This window comes from Ovis aries, chromosome 18 (assembly GCF_016772045.2).
Source record: "Ovis aries strain OAR_USU_Benz2616 breed Rambouillet chromosome 18, ARS-UI_Ramb_v3.0, whole genome shotgun sequence".
Classification (NCBI taxonomy): domain Eukaryota; kingdom Metazoa; phylum Chordata; class Mammalia; order Artiodactyla; family Bovidae; genus Ovis; species Ovis aries.
Genome location: NC_056071.1, coordinates 62,136,436 through 62,149,084, shown reverse-complemented (window position 1 = coordinate 62,149,084; position 12,649 = coordinate 62,136,436). Strand labels below are relative to the sequence as shown.

Here is a 12,649-nt window from a genome sequence, read left to right as displayed (position 1 = left end):
CTTATCTTTCCTTTGCAGATTACTCAAGAAATATGCTCTGAATCCAAGTGTGAATTCACTTGTTCACTTGGCTGGTGGAAAAGTAAGGCTGTTTTGGCTATACTGATCTTCCTCAATTTATGATGAGGTTTTATCCTGATAGCATTTGAAAATATCATTGTTGAAAATGCAGTTAGTACACCTAACATACCAAACTCCTTAGCCTGGCCGACCTTAAACATGCTCAGAACACTGACATTAGCCTACAGTTGGGCAAAGTCGTCTAACACAAGCCTGTTTCATAATAATGTGCTGACTGCTGCTGCTGCTGCTGCTAAGTCGCTTCAGTTTTGTCCGATTCTGTGCGACCCCATAGACGGCAGCCTACCAGGCTCTGCTGTCCCTGGGATTCTCCAGGCAAGAACACTGGAGTGGATTGCCATTTTCTTCTCCAATGTTGTGTCCGACTCCTAGCGACCCCATGGACTGCAGTCTACCAGGCTCCTCCGTCAAGAATACTGGAGTGGGTTGCCATTGCCTTCTCCAATGTGCTGACTGTCTCCTCTTATTTGTTGACTGCTATCCTGAAAGTGAAAAGCCAAACGGTGGTCTAGGTTCCGAATGGTGGCCAGTGTGCTGGTTGCTTGCCCTCGCGCTCTGTTGGCTGGCTGGCGGCCGAGACTCGCTGCTCAGCACCCCAGTGGGCATTGCACTGCATATCACTAGCCTGGGATAGGTCAGAATGCAGGGATTCCCCTGGATGCCTATGGCTTTTGCACCATCTGTATTAAAGTCAAAATAGTCGAAGCTGAACCATCTTGAGTTGGGGACCATCCGTGTTAGTAAAATATCCTTGAGTTGAATTTGGCTCTGGTTCACAAAGCACTTTGACAACCGTACCTGCTACCTAACATTAGATGTCATTGTTTTAAAGATGTTTGTGCTGAGAACACAGATAATAAACCCAGAAGTCTCTTCCAAACCTGACATTCCACAGTTTGAGAATCTAGTATCCTTATGGGAGGAGTGTGGGTGGTTTGTAAGTAACTTCTTGACAGATTACAGCTAGCTGTTTCTTCACCCGTTAGCATTTTTCTTTAAGAAAGATATAATAGGAAATGATTATTTATGATACTGAGTGATTCTTTGCTTTATAAAGAGGGTTTTTTTTGGGGAGCAACTTTGTTTAAATAGAAGCCTCATTTTAATTTAATGGTGTTTATAACTTAATTCAACAGCAGTTTAAAAGTACACCTATTATGTATTGGAAAGTCAATCAAAGATAGTTTAAGCATCTCTAAAATTATCATGTATATTAGTGGAAATATGGTAACATTGTAGAAAGCAAGAAATATCTGTATCTTTTAAAAAAAGATCTCAAGTTTGTGTGTTTGTGTATCTAACTGACAGCCCAACATGTTCTGTATAAAAATTGAAGTTTTACTCACTTACAGCTTATAGGTCTAGCTTCATCTTGCTATGTGTGTAGCTACTGAGTTGAAATTAATTCCACTGTCTTGCCTGTCTGCCTGCCTTGACTTCTTGGTGGCTGTGAGTTGTGACACACATGCCTCCTTTGATAGAAATTGGAATGGTGGGTGCTCCTTAGCCTCTTGAAGTGGGATAAGTTAGTATGACTTGACCATGTTACTAGATCCTGCCACCGTGCAAAGAGGGATGTTCCTGACATTTCAGTTAACATGGTGCCAATGCAAGGACTATGTACACCTAATCAGTTTTTGTAGCAGAGAGAACTTAAATACTTTTCAATTTGGGAGCGCTTTTATTTGTCTAGGCCGCCATCCTTTAATTTGTGTATTTAATTCAGAATGTCATCCTCTGATCCTAATGGCCTGCAAGGGATTTCAGTGAGGTTCTTTTCTTCCTCCAGAGATCAGGCAGGCTTTGCACTCCCTTCAAATGCCTTTACAGCTGGGAGCCCAAGGTAGGAGAAAGCCTGAGGGCCATTCTCTCCCTTAGTTGATCCAGCTGCAGAGGAGAGGAAGGATGCAGGATGTGTTGAAAAGCAGATGCTGGGCTTGAACAGAAGTTTTCTGGGTGAATTACCAAGTAGTGTAATCAGAAATGTTTATTCTAGTTGTAATTAGTGGAAAACAATTTAAGAGTAATGCACATTTACAGTCTTTCCATGTAGAATATTTGGGGGACAGAAAAAAAGCCCACGCAGCTGAATTCAGTCTGTTCAGTAAGTGTGATCTAAGTTTTGTAAAAATGGGTTAAGTCTCCAGCACCCTCCCTTACCGCTCCCACTGTCCCCTCAGCCAAGCTCCCTGCATGCTCTGTGTTCATGTTTCTCCCCACCTGTGCGGTTGAGATGTAAAAGAATCACTTTGTTGATCAGAAGTGGTGGTTAATTACAGATGCCACTTGCATATTAGCAATTTAAATAATAATTGAATATGCCATCTATTTTACTGTTTTCTAGGTCTGTTCCATCTTTTAAGTGGAGAGGTTGTTGATAGACTTGCAAAATAGTTTATGGTGTTATAAAAAGCCAGATTTGAAGATTCTGTAGCTTTTTAAAAATCTTGATGGTGGAGAAATATAGATATGTGTAAAACTCTTAGCTTGCTGTTTTTTTTATTGATGGCCCTTCCTTTCAAGGACTGTCACTGTAGTAACTGTTTATTGTAGACTCCATTTGCTTGTCAATTCAGTATTGCTTTTCTACATAGCATTTTCTTTTGTCTTTAAGTATTAAGTTCTTTTTTTAAAAACATATTTGTTTCCCCTAAGATAATTCAATAAGAATTCATAGTTTATACCAGATTTTGATCTAAACTTTAAGGAAACAGATCTTTTATTTAGTATTGTACCTTTTGACTGGAATTTGGAATTTAACTTTATGTATGTATGCCGCTGCTGCTGCTGCTAAGTCGCTTCAGTCGTGTCCGACTCTGTGCGACCCCAGAGATGGCAGCCCACCAGGCTCCCCTGTCCCTGGGATTCTCCAGGCAAGAACACTGGACTGGGTTGCCATTTCCTTCTCCAATGCATGAAAGTGAAAAGTGAAAGTGAAGTCGCTTGGTTGTGCCTGACTCTTGGTGACCCCATGGACTGCAGCCCACCAGGCTCCTCCGTCCATGGGATTTTCCAGGCAAGTGTACAAGAGTGGTTTGCCACTGCCTTTTCCGTTATGTATGTATACACAGATCTGATTTAACACATATTTTTTCTAATAAGCATATTTGAAATAAATATTGAAGATAAATATTGAATCTTTGTAGGAAGTTGATGAGTTAAACTAAGCAGTAGTTTTTTTCCACTGAGAACATTAAGAATATTCAGGATACCTATTTGGCTCTTTCATTTGCTAAAACTTGGAATCCTGCCCCAAATTTAGCTGAACTCACAATGAAAATTATTCATGGTGTGTAACAAGTTTTTGAATCATAAATAAACAGGGTAGGTAGTTATTTTAAATCCTTGGTGTTGGGGACATCTTCGTTAGCTAAGAAAGGCAGAAGGGGGTTGAATTTAGGAGGCCACCCAGACTGGATTCTAACACTTTTCTCCAGCTGAATCTTAGCATCCAGTCGTTCTTCAACTGCACTTTATTCCCTGCCCCTCTTTGTTTCGTAACTTCTCACACAGTCGAGGAGTTACCAGGCTGTGTCCTGGGTGCCCACCTCCTCATCCTTGAGGCCGCTGGCCTGATTGTCCCTCACTTGTTTATCTTCTGCCGTGACCGGCATGGTCCTGGCATGGGGATGCCGGCGAGCTTGTCTCATTGCACATGTGCTGGGCCTAACACAGGACTTCAGGTTGAAGCTGTGGGTCCATTGCTTGATGGCGATGGGCTCTTGGCCAAGTCATAGTCGTGTGTGAGTCCCCTGATGTGACAGTGGTCACTGCCGGCCGCAGCGGGCTGTGGCAGGGACAGTGTGCCCGGGACAATGCTGTGCTGACGCTTACACCCCCGTACAAGTGTCCCCGGAGCGCAAAGTCATGCGCGAGTTGCAGCTTTTCCATTTCTGTTGGAAATGAACTTCTTTCTGCTTGATTGCTTTCTAGAAAGCAGAGAGATTCTTTTATGAAATTTAATTTCTTAAAACTTTTCTGACAAGAAACTGGATTCCCAAAAGAAGCCATCTTTTAAATATGAATTTTATATCACTTTATGTGTATAAAGTTGTATTTTGATTGAAGAGTCACCCTAGTTCTTTAGAGGCAGTAGTTAAGTAAATGTCTCATTTTGGCTCCTGTCCTGTCAGTGGTGGGGGAATATATCAAAATCGTTCGTTGCTGTATAGTCTTACTATAGTGATGGGAAATAAATCACTCACAAGTAAGATTGTGCGTGCTCAGTCGCTTAGTTGTATCCGACTCTTTGCGACCCTCATGTTCTGTCACACGCCAGGCACCTCTATCCATGGGATTTTCTAGGCAAGAATACTGGAGTGGTTTGCCGTCACCTCTTCCAGGGGATCTTCCTAACCCAGGGGTTGAACTCCTGCACTGGCAGGCAGATCTTTACGACTAACGCCACCTGGGAAGTGTACAAGTAACACTAGTGCATTAAAATTAGATTTTCCTTCATTCAACAAATCTTGACCCTCAACTGTGTCTGTCACACCATCCTAGACCCTACAAATCATTTTGAAATGGAAGGTTGGGGTTTTTTTGCTATAACATGGAAGCCCACTCCAGTGGATGAGATAGCCCGTAAATGAAGTCGACCTCAGCGGGTGAGGCTGCAGAGGCTCAGGGCTGGGCTCTGGGTGCAGAGTGGGGAGGGAGCTGTTGGTAGGTGGGGTTGGAGCTGAGACTTCAGCATCTTCACAAAAGTCTCTAATAGATCAGGAGGTGGTGCCGGGCCAAAGGGGGTTATAGTGGCAGGAAGGCCTGGTACTTTCTAGGGTGAGAAGAAATGCGCATTTGCCTCTGAGGTGCTTCTAGTCAGGTGTCTGTACACAAATACTAGAAGGGTTGGTGCCGAACCACATCGAATCCAGAGGCAAATGAATCTTCCAGACATTGATGGCTGCAGAGTTCAGAACTGCTGAACTGGGCCATAGGAGTTGGTACAGAGACCCACCACCCTCCTGAAGCGTGAGTTCTTCAGGTACCCTTAAGGCTTGAGAATGCCCCTGAGTCAGTGTGCAGGGGGGCTAAGTGGTGAGGGGCTCCTGACAGAGGGGGCCAGGTGACTGGAGGACTTTCCTGGACAAGGTCACTGACAGCCTGGCTTCTGGGTAGCACAGGTTAAGAGCTGATCTAGACCTAGGCTCCTGCACCTCAGGGACAAGGACAGGCACTTCCCTACACCCTCCTTAATGAAGAGTGAGTTGACAGTGCCTACCTGGAAGATTCCTACTGTCTAACCCATCAGCAGAAAATTGGGTTAAAGATTTACTTAGCATCCTGCTCATCAGAGCAAGATCCAGTTTGCCCCATAGCCAGTACCTCTTATCAGGAAGCTTCCATAAGCCTCTTATCCTTATCCAGCAGAGACCAGACAGAATGAAAACCACAGTCACAGAAAACTAACCAAACATGGATCACACGGACCACAGCCTTGTCTAACTCAGTGAAAGTATGAGCCATGACGTGTAGGGCCACCTAAGACAGACAGGTCATGGCAGAGAGTTCTGACAAAATGTGGTCCACTGGAGAAGGGAATGGCAAACCATTTCAGCATTCTTGCCTTGAGAACCCCATGAACAGTATGAAAGAGCAAAAAGATATGACACTGAAAGATGAACTTCCCAGGTCAGTACGTGCCCAATATGCTACTAGAGAAGAGCAAAAAAAAAAAAAAGAAAAAAAAAAAAGCCCCAGAAGGAATGAAGCGGCTGAGCCAAAGTGGAAACAATGGCCATTTGTGGATATGTCTGGGGGGTAAAAGTAAGGTCCGATGCTGTAAAGAACAGTATTGCGTAAGAACTTGGATTGTTAGGTCCATGAATCAAGGTAAATTGGAAGTGGTCGAAGATGAGGTGGCAAGAGTGAACATTGACATTTTAGGAATCAGTGAACTAAAATGGACTGGAAGGGGTGAATTTAATTCAGATGACCATTATATCTACTACTGTGGGCAAGAATCCCTTAGAAGAGATGGAGTAGTCCTCAAAATCAACAAGAGAGTCTGAAATGCAGTACTTGGGTGCCATCTCAAAAATGACAGAATGATCCTCATTTGTTTCCAAGGCAAACCATTCAGTATCACAGTAATCTAAATCTCTGCTCCAACCGCTAATGCCGAAGAAGCAGAAGTTGAATGGTTCTGTGAAGACCTACAAGACTTTCTAGAACTAACACCAAAAAAAGATGTCCTTTTCCTCATGGGGGACTGGATGCAGAAGTAGGAAGTCAAGAGATACCTGGAGTAACACAAGCTTGGCCTTGGAGTACAAAATGTAGCAGGGCAGAGGCTAACAATTTTGCCAAGAGAACACACTGATCATAGCAGACACCCTCTTCCACCAACACAAGAGACGACTCTCCACACGGACATCACCAGATGGTCAACACTGAAATCAGACTGTTTATATTCTTTGCTGCCAAAGATGGAGAAGCTCTATACAGTCAGCAGTAACAAGACTGGGAGCTGACTGTGGCACAGACCGTGAACGCCTTATTGCCAAATTCAGACTTAAGTTGAAGAAAGTATGGAAAACTACTAGACCATTCTGGTATGACCTAAATCAAATCCCATATGATTACACAGTGGAAGTGACAAATTAGTTTCAAGGAATTAGGTCTGATAGACAGTGCCTGAAGAACTATGGACGGAGGTTTGTAACATTGTACAGGAGACAGTCATCAAGACCATCCCCAAGAAAAAGAAATGCAAAAAGGCAAAATGGTTGTCTGAGAAAGCCATACAAATAGCTGAGAAGAGAAGAAAAGTGAAGGGGAAAGGAGAAAAAGAAAGATATACCCAACTGAATGCAGAGTTCCAAAGAAGAACAAGGAGAGATAAGAAAGCCTTCCTCAGCAATCAGTGCAAAGAAATAGAGGAAAACGATAGAATGGGAAAGACTAGAGATCTTTCCAAGAAAATCGGAGATACCAAGGTAACATTTCATGCAAAGAAGGACAGAATAAAGGACAGAAACAGTATGGACCTAACAGAAGCAGAAAGTAAGTAAGAAGGGGTGGCAAGAATACACCGAAGAACTATACCAAAGAGATCTTCATGACGCAGATAACCACGATGGTGTGATCACTCACCTAGAGCCGGACATCCTGGAATGTGAAGTCAAGTGGGCCTTAGGAAGCATCACTATGAACAAAGCTAGTGGAGGTGATGGAATTCCAGCTGAACTCTTTCAAATCCTAAAAGATGATGCTGTGAAAGTGCTGCATTCAGTATGCTAGCAAATTTGGAAAACTCAGCATTTTCCCAGGACTGGAAAAGGTCAGTTTTCACTCCAATCCCAAAGACAGGCAATGCCGAAGAATGTTCACACTACCACACAAGCACTCATCACACACCCTAGCAAAGTGATGTTCAAAATTCTCCAAGCTAGACTTCAACAGTATGTAAACCAAGAACTTCCAGATGTTCAAGCTGGATTTAGAAAAGGCAGAGGAACCAGAGATCAAATTGCCAACATCTGTTGGATTATCAAAAAGCAAGAGAATTCCAGAAAAACATCTACTTCTGCTTCAGCCTTTGACTGTGTGATCACAACAAACTGTGGAAAAATCTTGAAGAGATGGAAATACCAGACTACCTTACCTGCCTTCTGAGAAATCTGTATGCAGGTCAAGAAGCAAGAGTTAGAACCTTACGTGGAACAATGGATTGGTTACAAATTGGGAAAGGAGTACGTCAAAGCTGTATATTGTCACCTGCTTATTTAACTTCTATGCAGAGTATATCATGCAAAATGCCGGGCTGGATGAAGCAGAAGCCGGAATCAAGGTTGCTGAGAGAAATATCAATAACCTCAGATATGCAGATGACACCACTGTTACGGCAGAAAGCAAAGAGGAACTAAAGAGCTTCTTGATTAAAGTGAAAGAGGAGAGTGAAAAAGCTGGCTTAAAACTCAGCATTCAAAAAACAAAGATCATGGCATCTGGTCCCATCACTTCATGGCAAATAGATGAAAAAACAATGGCAACAGTGAGAGACTTTATGTTCTTGGGCTCCAAAATCACTTCAGGTAGTGACTGCAGCCATGAAATTTTATAAGACACTTGCTCCTTGGAAGAAAAGCTATGACCAACCTGGACAGCATATTAAAAAGCAGAGGCATTACTTTGCCAACAAAGGTCCGTCAAGTCAAAGCTTGATTTTTCCAGGAGTCATGTATGGATGTGAGAGTTGGACCATAAAGAAAGCTGACTGCTGAAAGATTGATGCTTTTGAACTGTGGTGTTGGAGAAGACTCTTGAGAGTCCCTTGGACTGCAAGCAGATCGAACCAGTGAATCCTAAAGGAAATCAATCCTGAATATTCATTGGAAGGACTGATGCTGAAGCTCCGATACTTTGGCCCCCTGATATGAAGAGCTGACTCACTGGAAAAGACCCTGTTGATGGAAAAGAATGAAGGCAGGAGGAGAAGGGGACGACAGAGGACGAGATGGTTGGATGGTATCACTGACTCAACAGACATGAGTTTGAGCAAGCTCCAGAAGATGGTGAAGGATAGGGAAGCCTGGCATTCTGCAGTCTATGGGGTCACAAAGAGTCAGACATGACTTAGCAACTGAACAACAGCCTGGGCAAGCTACTTTATGTCTTTTGGGCCTGTATCCCTGTGGGAGGGAAACAGTCCAAAGAGAATTCCGAAAGACTGATCTCAACGGTAGCTTCCCTGGGGGCTCAGTAGGAAAGAATCCACCTGCCCGTGTAGGAGTTGTGGGTTTGATCTGTGGGTCGGGAAGATCCCCTGGAGAAGGAAATGGCAATCCACTCCAGTATTCTTGCCTGGGAAATTGTGTGGACAGAGGAGCTTGGGGACTACAGTCTGTGGGGTTGCAAAGAAGTCTGACATGACTGAGCAACTCAACAACAACAAATCTCAAGGTAAGCCTGCTGCTAAGTCGCTTCAGTCGTGTCTGACTCTGTGCAACCCCATAGACGGCAGCCCACCAGGCTCCGCTGTCCCTGGGGTGCTCCAGGCAAGAACACTGGAGTGGGTTGCCATTTCCTTCTCCAATGCATGAAAGTGAAAAGTGAAAGTGAAGTCACCAAGTCTTGTCCGACTCTTAGCGACCCTGTGGACTGCAGCCCACCAGGCTCCTCCGTCCATGGGATTTTCCAGGCAAGAGTGCAACATTTAGCGTTTGCTGATCACGTTGAACTTGACCCAGTCTTACTGATTTCCATGGGAGTGAAATCTGCATGGAGGACCCAGAATTTCCTCAAGGCCACTGGGGACATTTTGACCTGGGTATGTGAAAAATTGTTGTCTGGAGGAGGCAGGGGTAGCCAAAGGTAGCTTTCTTCTGGAAAGGGGGGAGAACATGAGCAGATCCTGACGCTGTGCTATGTAATGGGTGATGGGAAGAAGAAAGCAGGGCAGGTAGAGTAGGGTGACGGGGTGAAGGGCCCTGAGGGCTGTGCCTGGGAGAGTGGGTGTCACCTTAGAGCTGTGGAAAGACCTTGCCTTGAGCAAAAGAAGCCTGTGTGTTGTGTAATCCTACTTGTATGAAGTTTAAGAACAGCTGCTCTCCCAGGTGGTCATTTCCTGATGTGTTTTGAAGTTCCACCAGTGTTGCCTTTCTGCCCTCGTTACTCAGTGGGGCCGACTTAAGCGGCGGGGGTGGGGTGTGCGGGGGTGTGCAGGGAGAACGCAGCACACTGTTGCGGTCTGAGCAGGAGTTGGATTCCAGAGGGGCAGGTCGCCTAAGGTTCTCAGGGGTGGCCCCTTGTCCAGGAGCTGTTGGGGTCAGGTCCGCCCTCCTGCTCCCTGCAGAACGCTGTGCTTTCCTCTGCGTTTCACTGAGGAGCCGCGGGGCTGTGGCCAAGCCCAGGCTTTAGAGTCCTCGCTGCACCTTTTTGAGGACTGCATCTTTTTGAGGATGGCGTCTAGAAGAGGAGGTTAATGTCTATTGATGAGAGTGTCTGGGAAGATCAAACACATCTTAGCTGTGTGTGGCAAAGGTGAAGGATTGCACACAGAGTCGCTGCTGCTGTTTTAATTAAGGAGCCTTTGGAGAAGGCAATGGCAATCCACTCCAGCACTCTAGCCTGGAAAATCCCATGGACGGAGGAGCCTGATAGGCTACAGTCCATGGGGTCGCAAAGAGTCGGACACGACTGAGCCACTTCACTTCACTTCACTTCATCTCAGGGCAGGTATCTAGATGCTGGGGGGGTGGTGGGAGTTGGAGGGGGATTCCTGAGGGAAGACATGCAGGGTGGGCACAAGGGCTACAGGCAGAGTGGAGAAGCCTATTTTGTAGCCCTTGAGTCCTTGCCCTGAGGCAGCCACCATGGGGGTGGGGGGCCTGGCTGGCTTGGCCTTACTGTGCCCCAGGCCTGTTAAGAATGGGGCAGGGTCTTCGAGCTCCTTTTGGAGTGGTGTTTTCAAGTTGCTTGGCTTCTGATGCACAGAAGAAGGTCATGACAGCAGGGCTGTAGGGAGAGGCCAGCAAGCCCGTCTCCAGCTGCTCCTGCTACATTTGGAAGTGTGATAGAAGCCCTTCTTTGCAGACTTAGCGCCCGTCTTAGTTGTTTTCAGGTCAAGTTCAGTGGTTCTCTGCAAAGGTGCCCTCTGTAGGTGTGGAGAGGGCCTGCTGCAGGGAAGAGTGGCAGGCGCTCTGTCCAGGCTGAGAGCCAGCGAACAGGGCAGCTTCCTTCTCTTTAGTCCTTGAGTTTAGGAAAAGGTGCTCAAACTTTCTCTGCCTGCCACCCTGCTCCAGGCTTAATATTTTTTTCCCCTGCTTTTGATCTCAAAATAACTCACTCTCTTTGCTGCACAAGTTTTAGGTTGTTACTTGTTTCATTTGGTTCCAGGACTCCAGATACTGTGTGTTCTTCCCCCTGTGTTAGAAGGCTCATTCGATACATAAGTTACAAAGTTGCATCAGAGACAGAGAAGCTACATAGGCAGTCCTTTAAGAGAATGAGTTTCCTGTTGTTTTAGTAGAAGGGGAGGACAGAGGATGAGATGGCTGGATGGCATCACTGATGCCATGGACGGGAGTCTGAGTGAACTCCGGGAGTTGGTGACGGACAGGGAGGCCTGGCGTGCTGCGATTCATGGGGTCGCAAAGAGTCGGACACGACTGAGCGACTGGACTGATAGTGGAGTAAGTGAACAGCTGGACTGTGGGAGAGCATGCATTTTAACGCTTTGTCCCCTCACAGCTCTCCCCACTTCAGTACTTGTTGCTCTTTGTAAAAAACCAAGTAGGTCAGAGTTGGCTTTCTGGCTCGCCCTTGAGATGAAGGGAAACTTGCTGGCGAGGGTTCCGTGGAGCGTCACCATGGCGGTCGCCGATTGGTAATGTGCAGGGGGCTCCAGTTGCTGCTCGCCTGCTACTCCCCATCTTCCTGAGTTGTTCTCAGGCACTTCTGACTTAGGAGGAACCCTTGGGTCAGTCCTCGGGCAGCAGTGGCACCCCTCCTGCAACTGAGGTCTTCTTTCCTTTCCAGGTGGGCATGCTCGCCCCACTGGGCCCCCAGGTGCCCCCCTCATTCTTGGCCAACTTTGAGTTGCCTACCCTTTCTTCATATGTCCCAGTCCCTTGCTTTCTTCAGGATACGCCTCCTGACTCACTGCCATCAACTGTTTTCTCACATGTTACAGCATCTCTGCCTTGCCCTTGGCACCTGCCTGTCCCACTGCCTTGTCTGCTCATGGCCATTTACGTGTTAGACCACTGAGGCCTGCAGGGTGGCTGCAGTGCCAGACGGGGAGGCATCATTGAGCCTCTTTTGAGGCTCGGGTCTGCCAGCCACATCTGTGAAACCCTGGGCAAGGCACTGTGGATTTTCCTTGAAACGAGATTGAGGAATTGGATTAGCTCCCTGAAGTTTCCTTGATCTCCAAAGTGCCTTCACCGTTTGTCCAGAGAGTCTAATTGGTTGCTTATGAAATAGATACTCTTCATAGGAAATTATTCTTTTAAAGCAAAGTGAGGAGAGCCTAGATTTTTGCGGCCATGTGAGTTTGTGATACATGAATATAGTGTCACAGAATAAACATAGTAGGATATACAGTAAAGTGTAATTAAAAAAAATTCTAGAGTAAACCTTGCTTCCACTGTAGTTTTTATAGGTGAACAGGAGTGAGCTTTTCTTCCAGAGACTACAAAGCAGCATTTCCCCCCCCATTTGAGTGCCTCCAAACACTAGTGTTTGTTACACGTTGCTTTTTCTGGAAGGAAACTTCAGGAATATGGCTCCTGTAAGGTAAGATCTTAATGTCTCCAGGCGGAGCCACTGCCGTGCCCTGTTTTGTTACTCGATTTTGTTCTTTGGAAATGTAGGGCCTTTGTCTTTTCTTTCTCTCTATAGTCAGAAAATGGGTAAGAAGAGCCGAGTGAAAACGCAGAAATCAGGCACTGGTGCTGCAGCAAGCGTGTCCCCGAAGGAAACCTTGAACCTGACCAGTGAACTTTTACAGAGTAAGTCCTGACTCGGCTGCCCAGCTGGTGGGGCATGTGCATCCGTCCTCGCGGGGAGGGGTCCCTGGTCTGGGCAGCAGGAGGTGAACAGACTGTTTTCAGATCCCAGCTGG

The 12,649-nt window shown here is 45.9% G+C and overlaps 1 protein-coding gene across 14 annotated transcripts in view; it reads left to right on the top strand.

Moving 5' to 3' along the window:
• The window catches only part of SETD3 (SET domain containing 3, actin N3(tau)-histidine methyltransferase), a 76,966-nt gene that overhangs the window by 4,170 nt on the left and 60,147 nt on the right, over positions 1 to 12,649 (top strand). For 6 of the 14 annotated variants that reach the window (XR_006056916.2, XM_042235477.2, XM_042235470.2 and 3 more), the window contains exons 2-4: positions 19 to 82; positions 12,179 to 12,321; positions 12,427 to 12,536. Coding sequence is in view for 13 of the 14 variants with exons in the window: in XM_042235477.2 (XP_042091411.1) it covers positions 12,308 to 12,321; positions 12,427 to 12,536 (124 nt within the window). In the remaining variant the exon portion in view is untranslated. The remainder of the gene's footprint in view (positions 1 to 18; positions 83 to 12,178; positions 12,322 to 12,426; positions 12,537 to 12,649) is intronic. The other 8 variants (XM_042235471.2, XM_060401919.1, XM_042235474.2 and 5 more) reach the window with 5 other exon arrangements.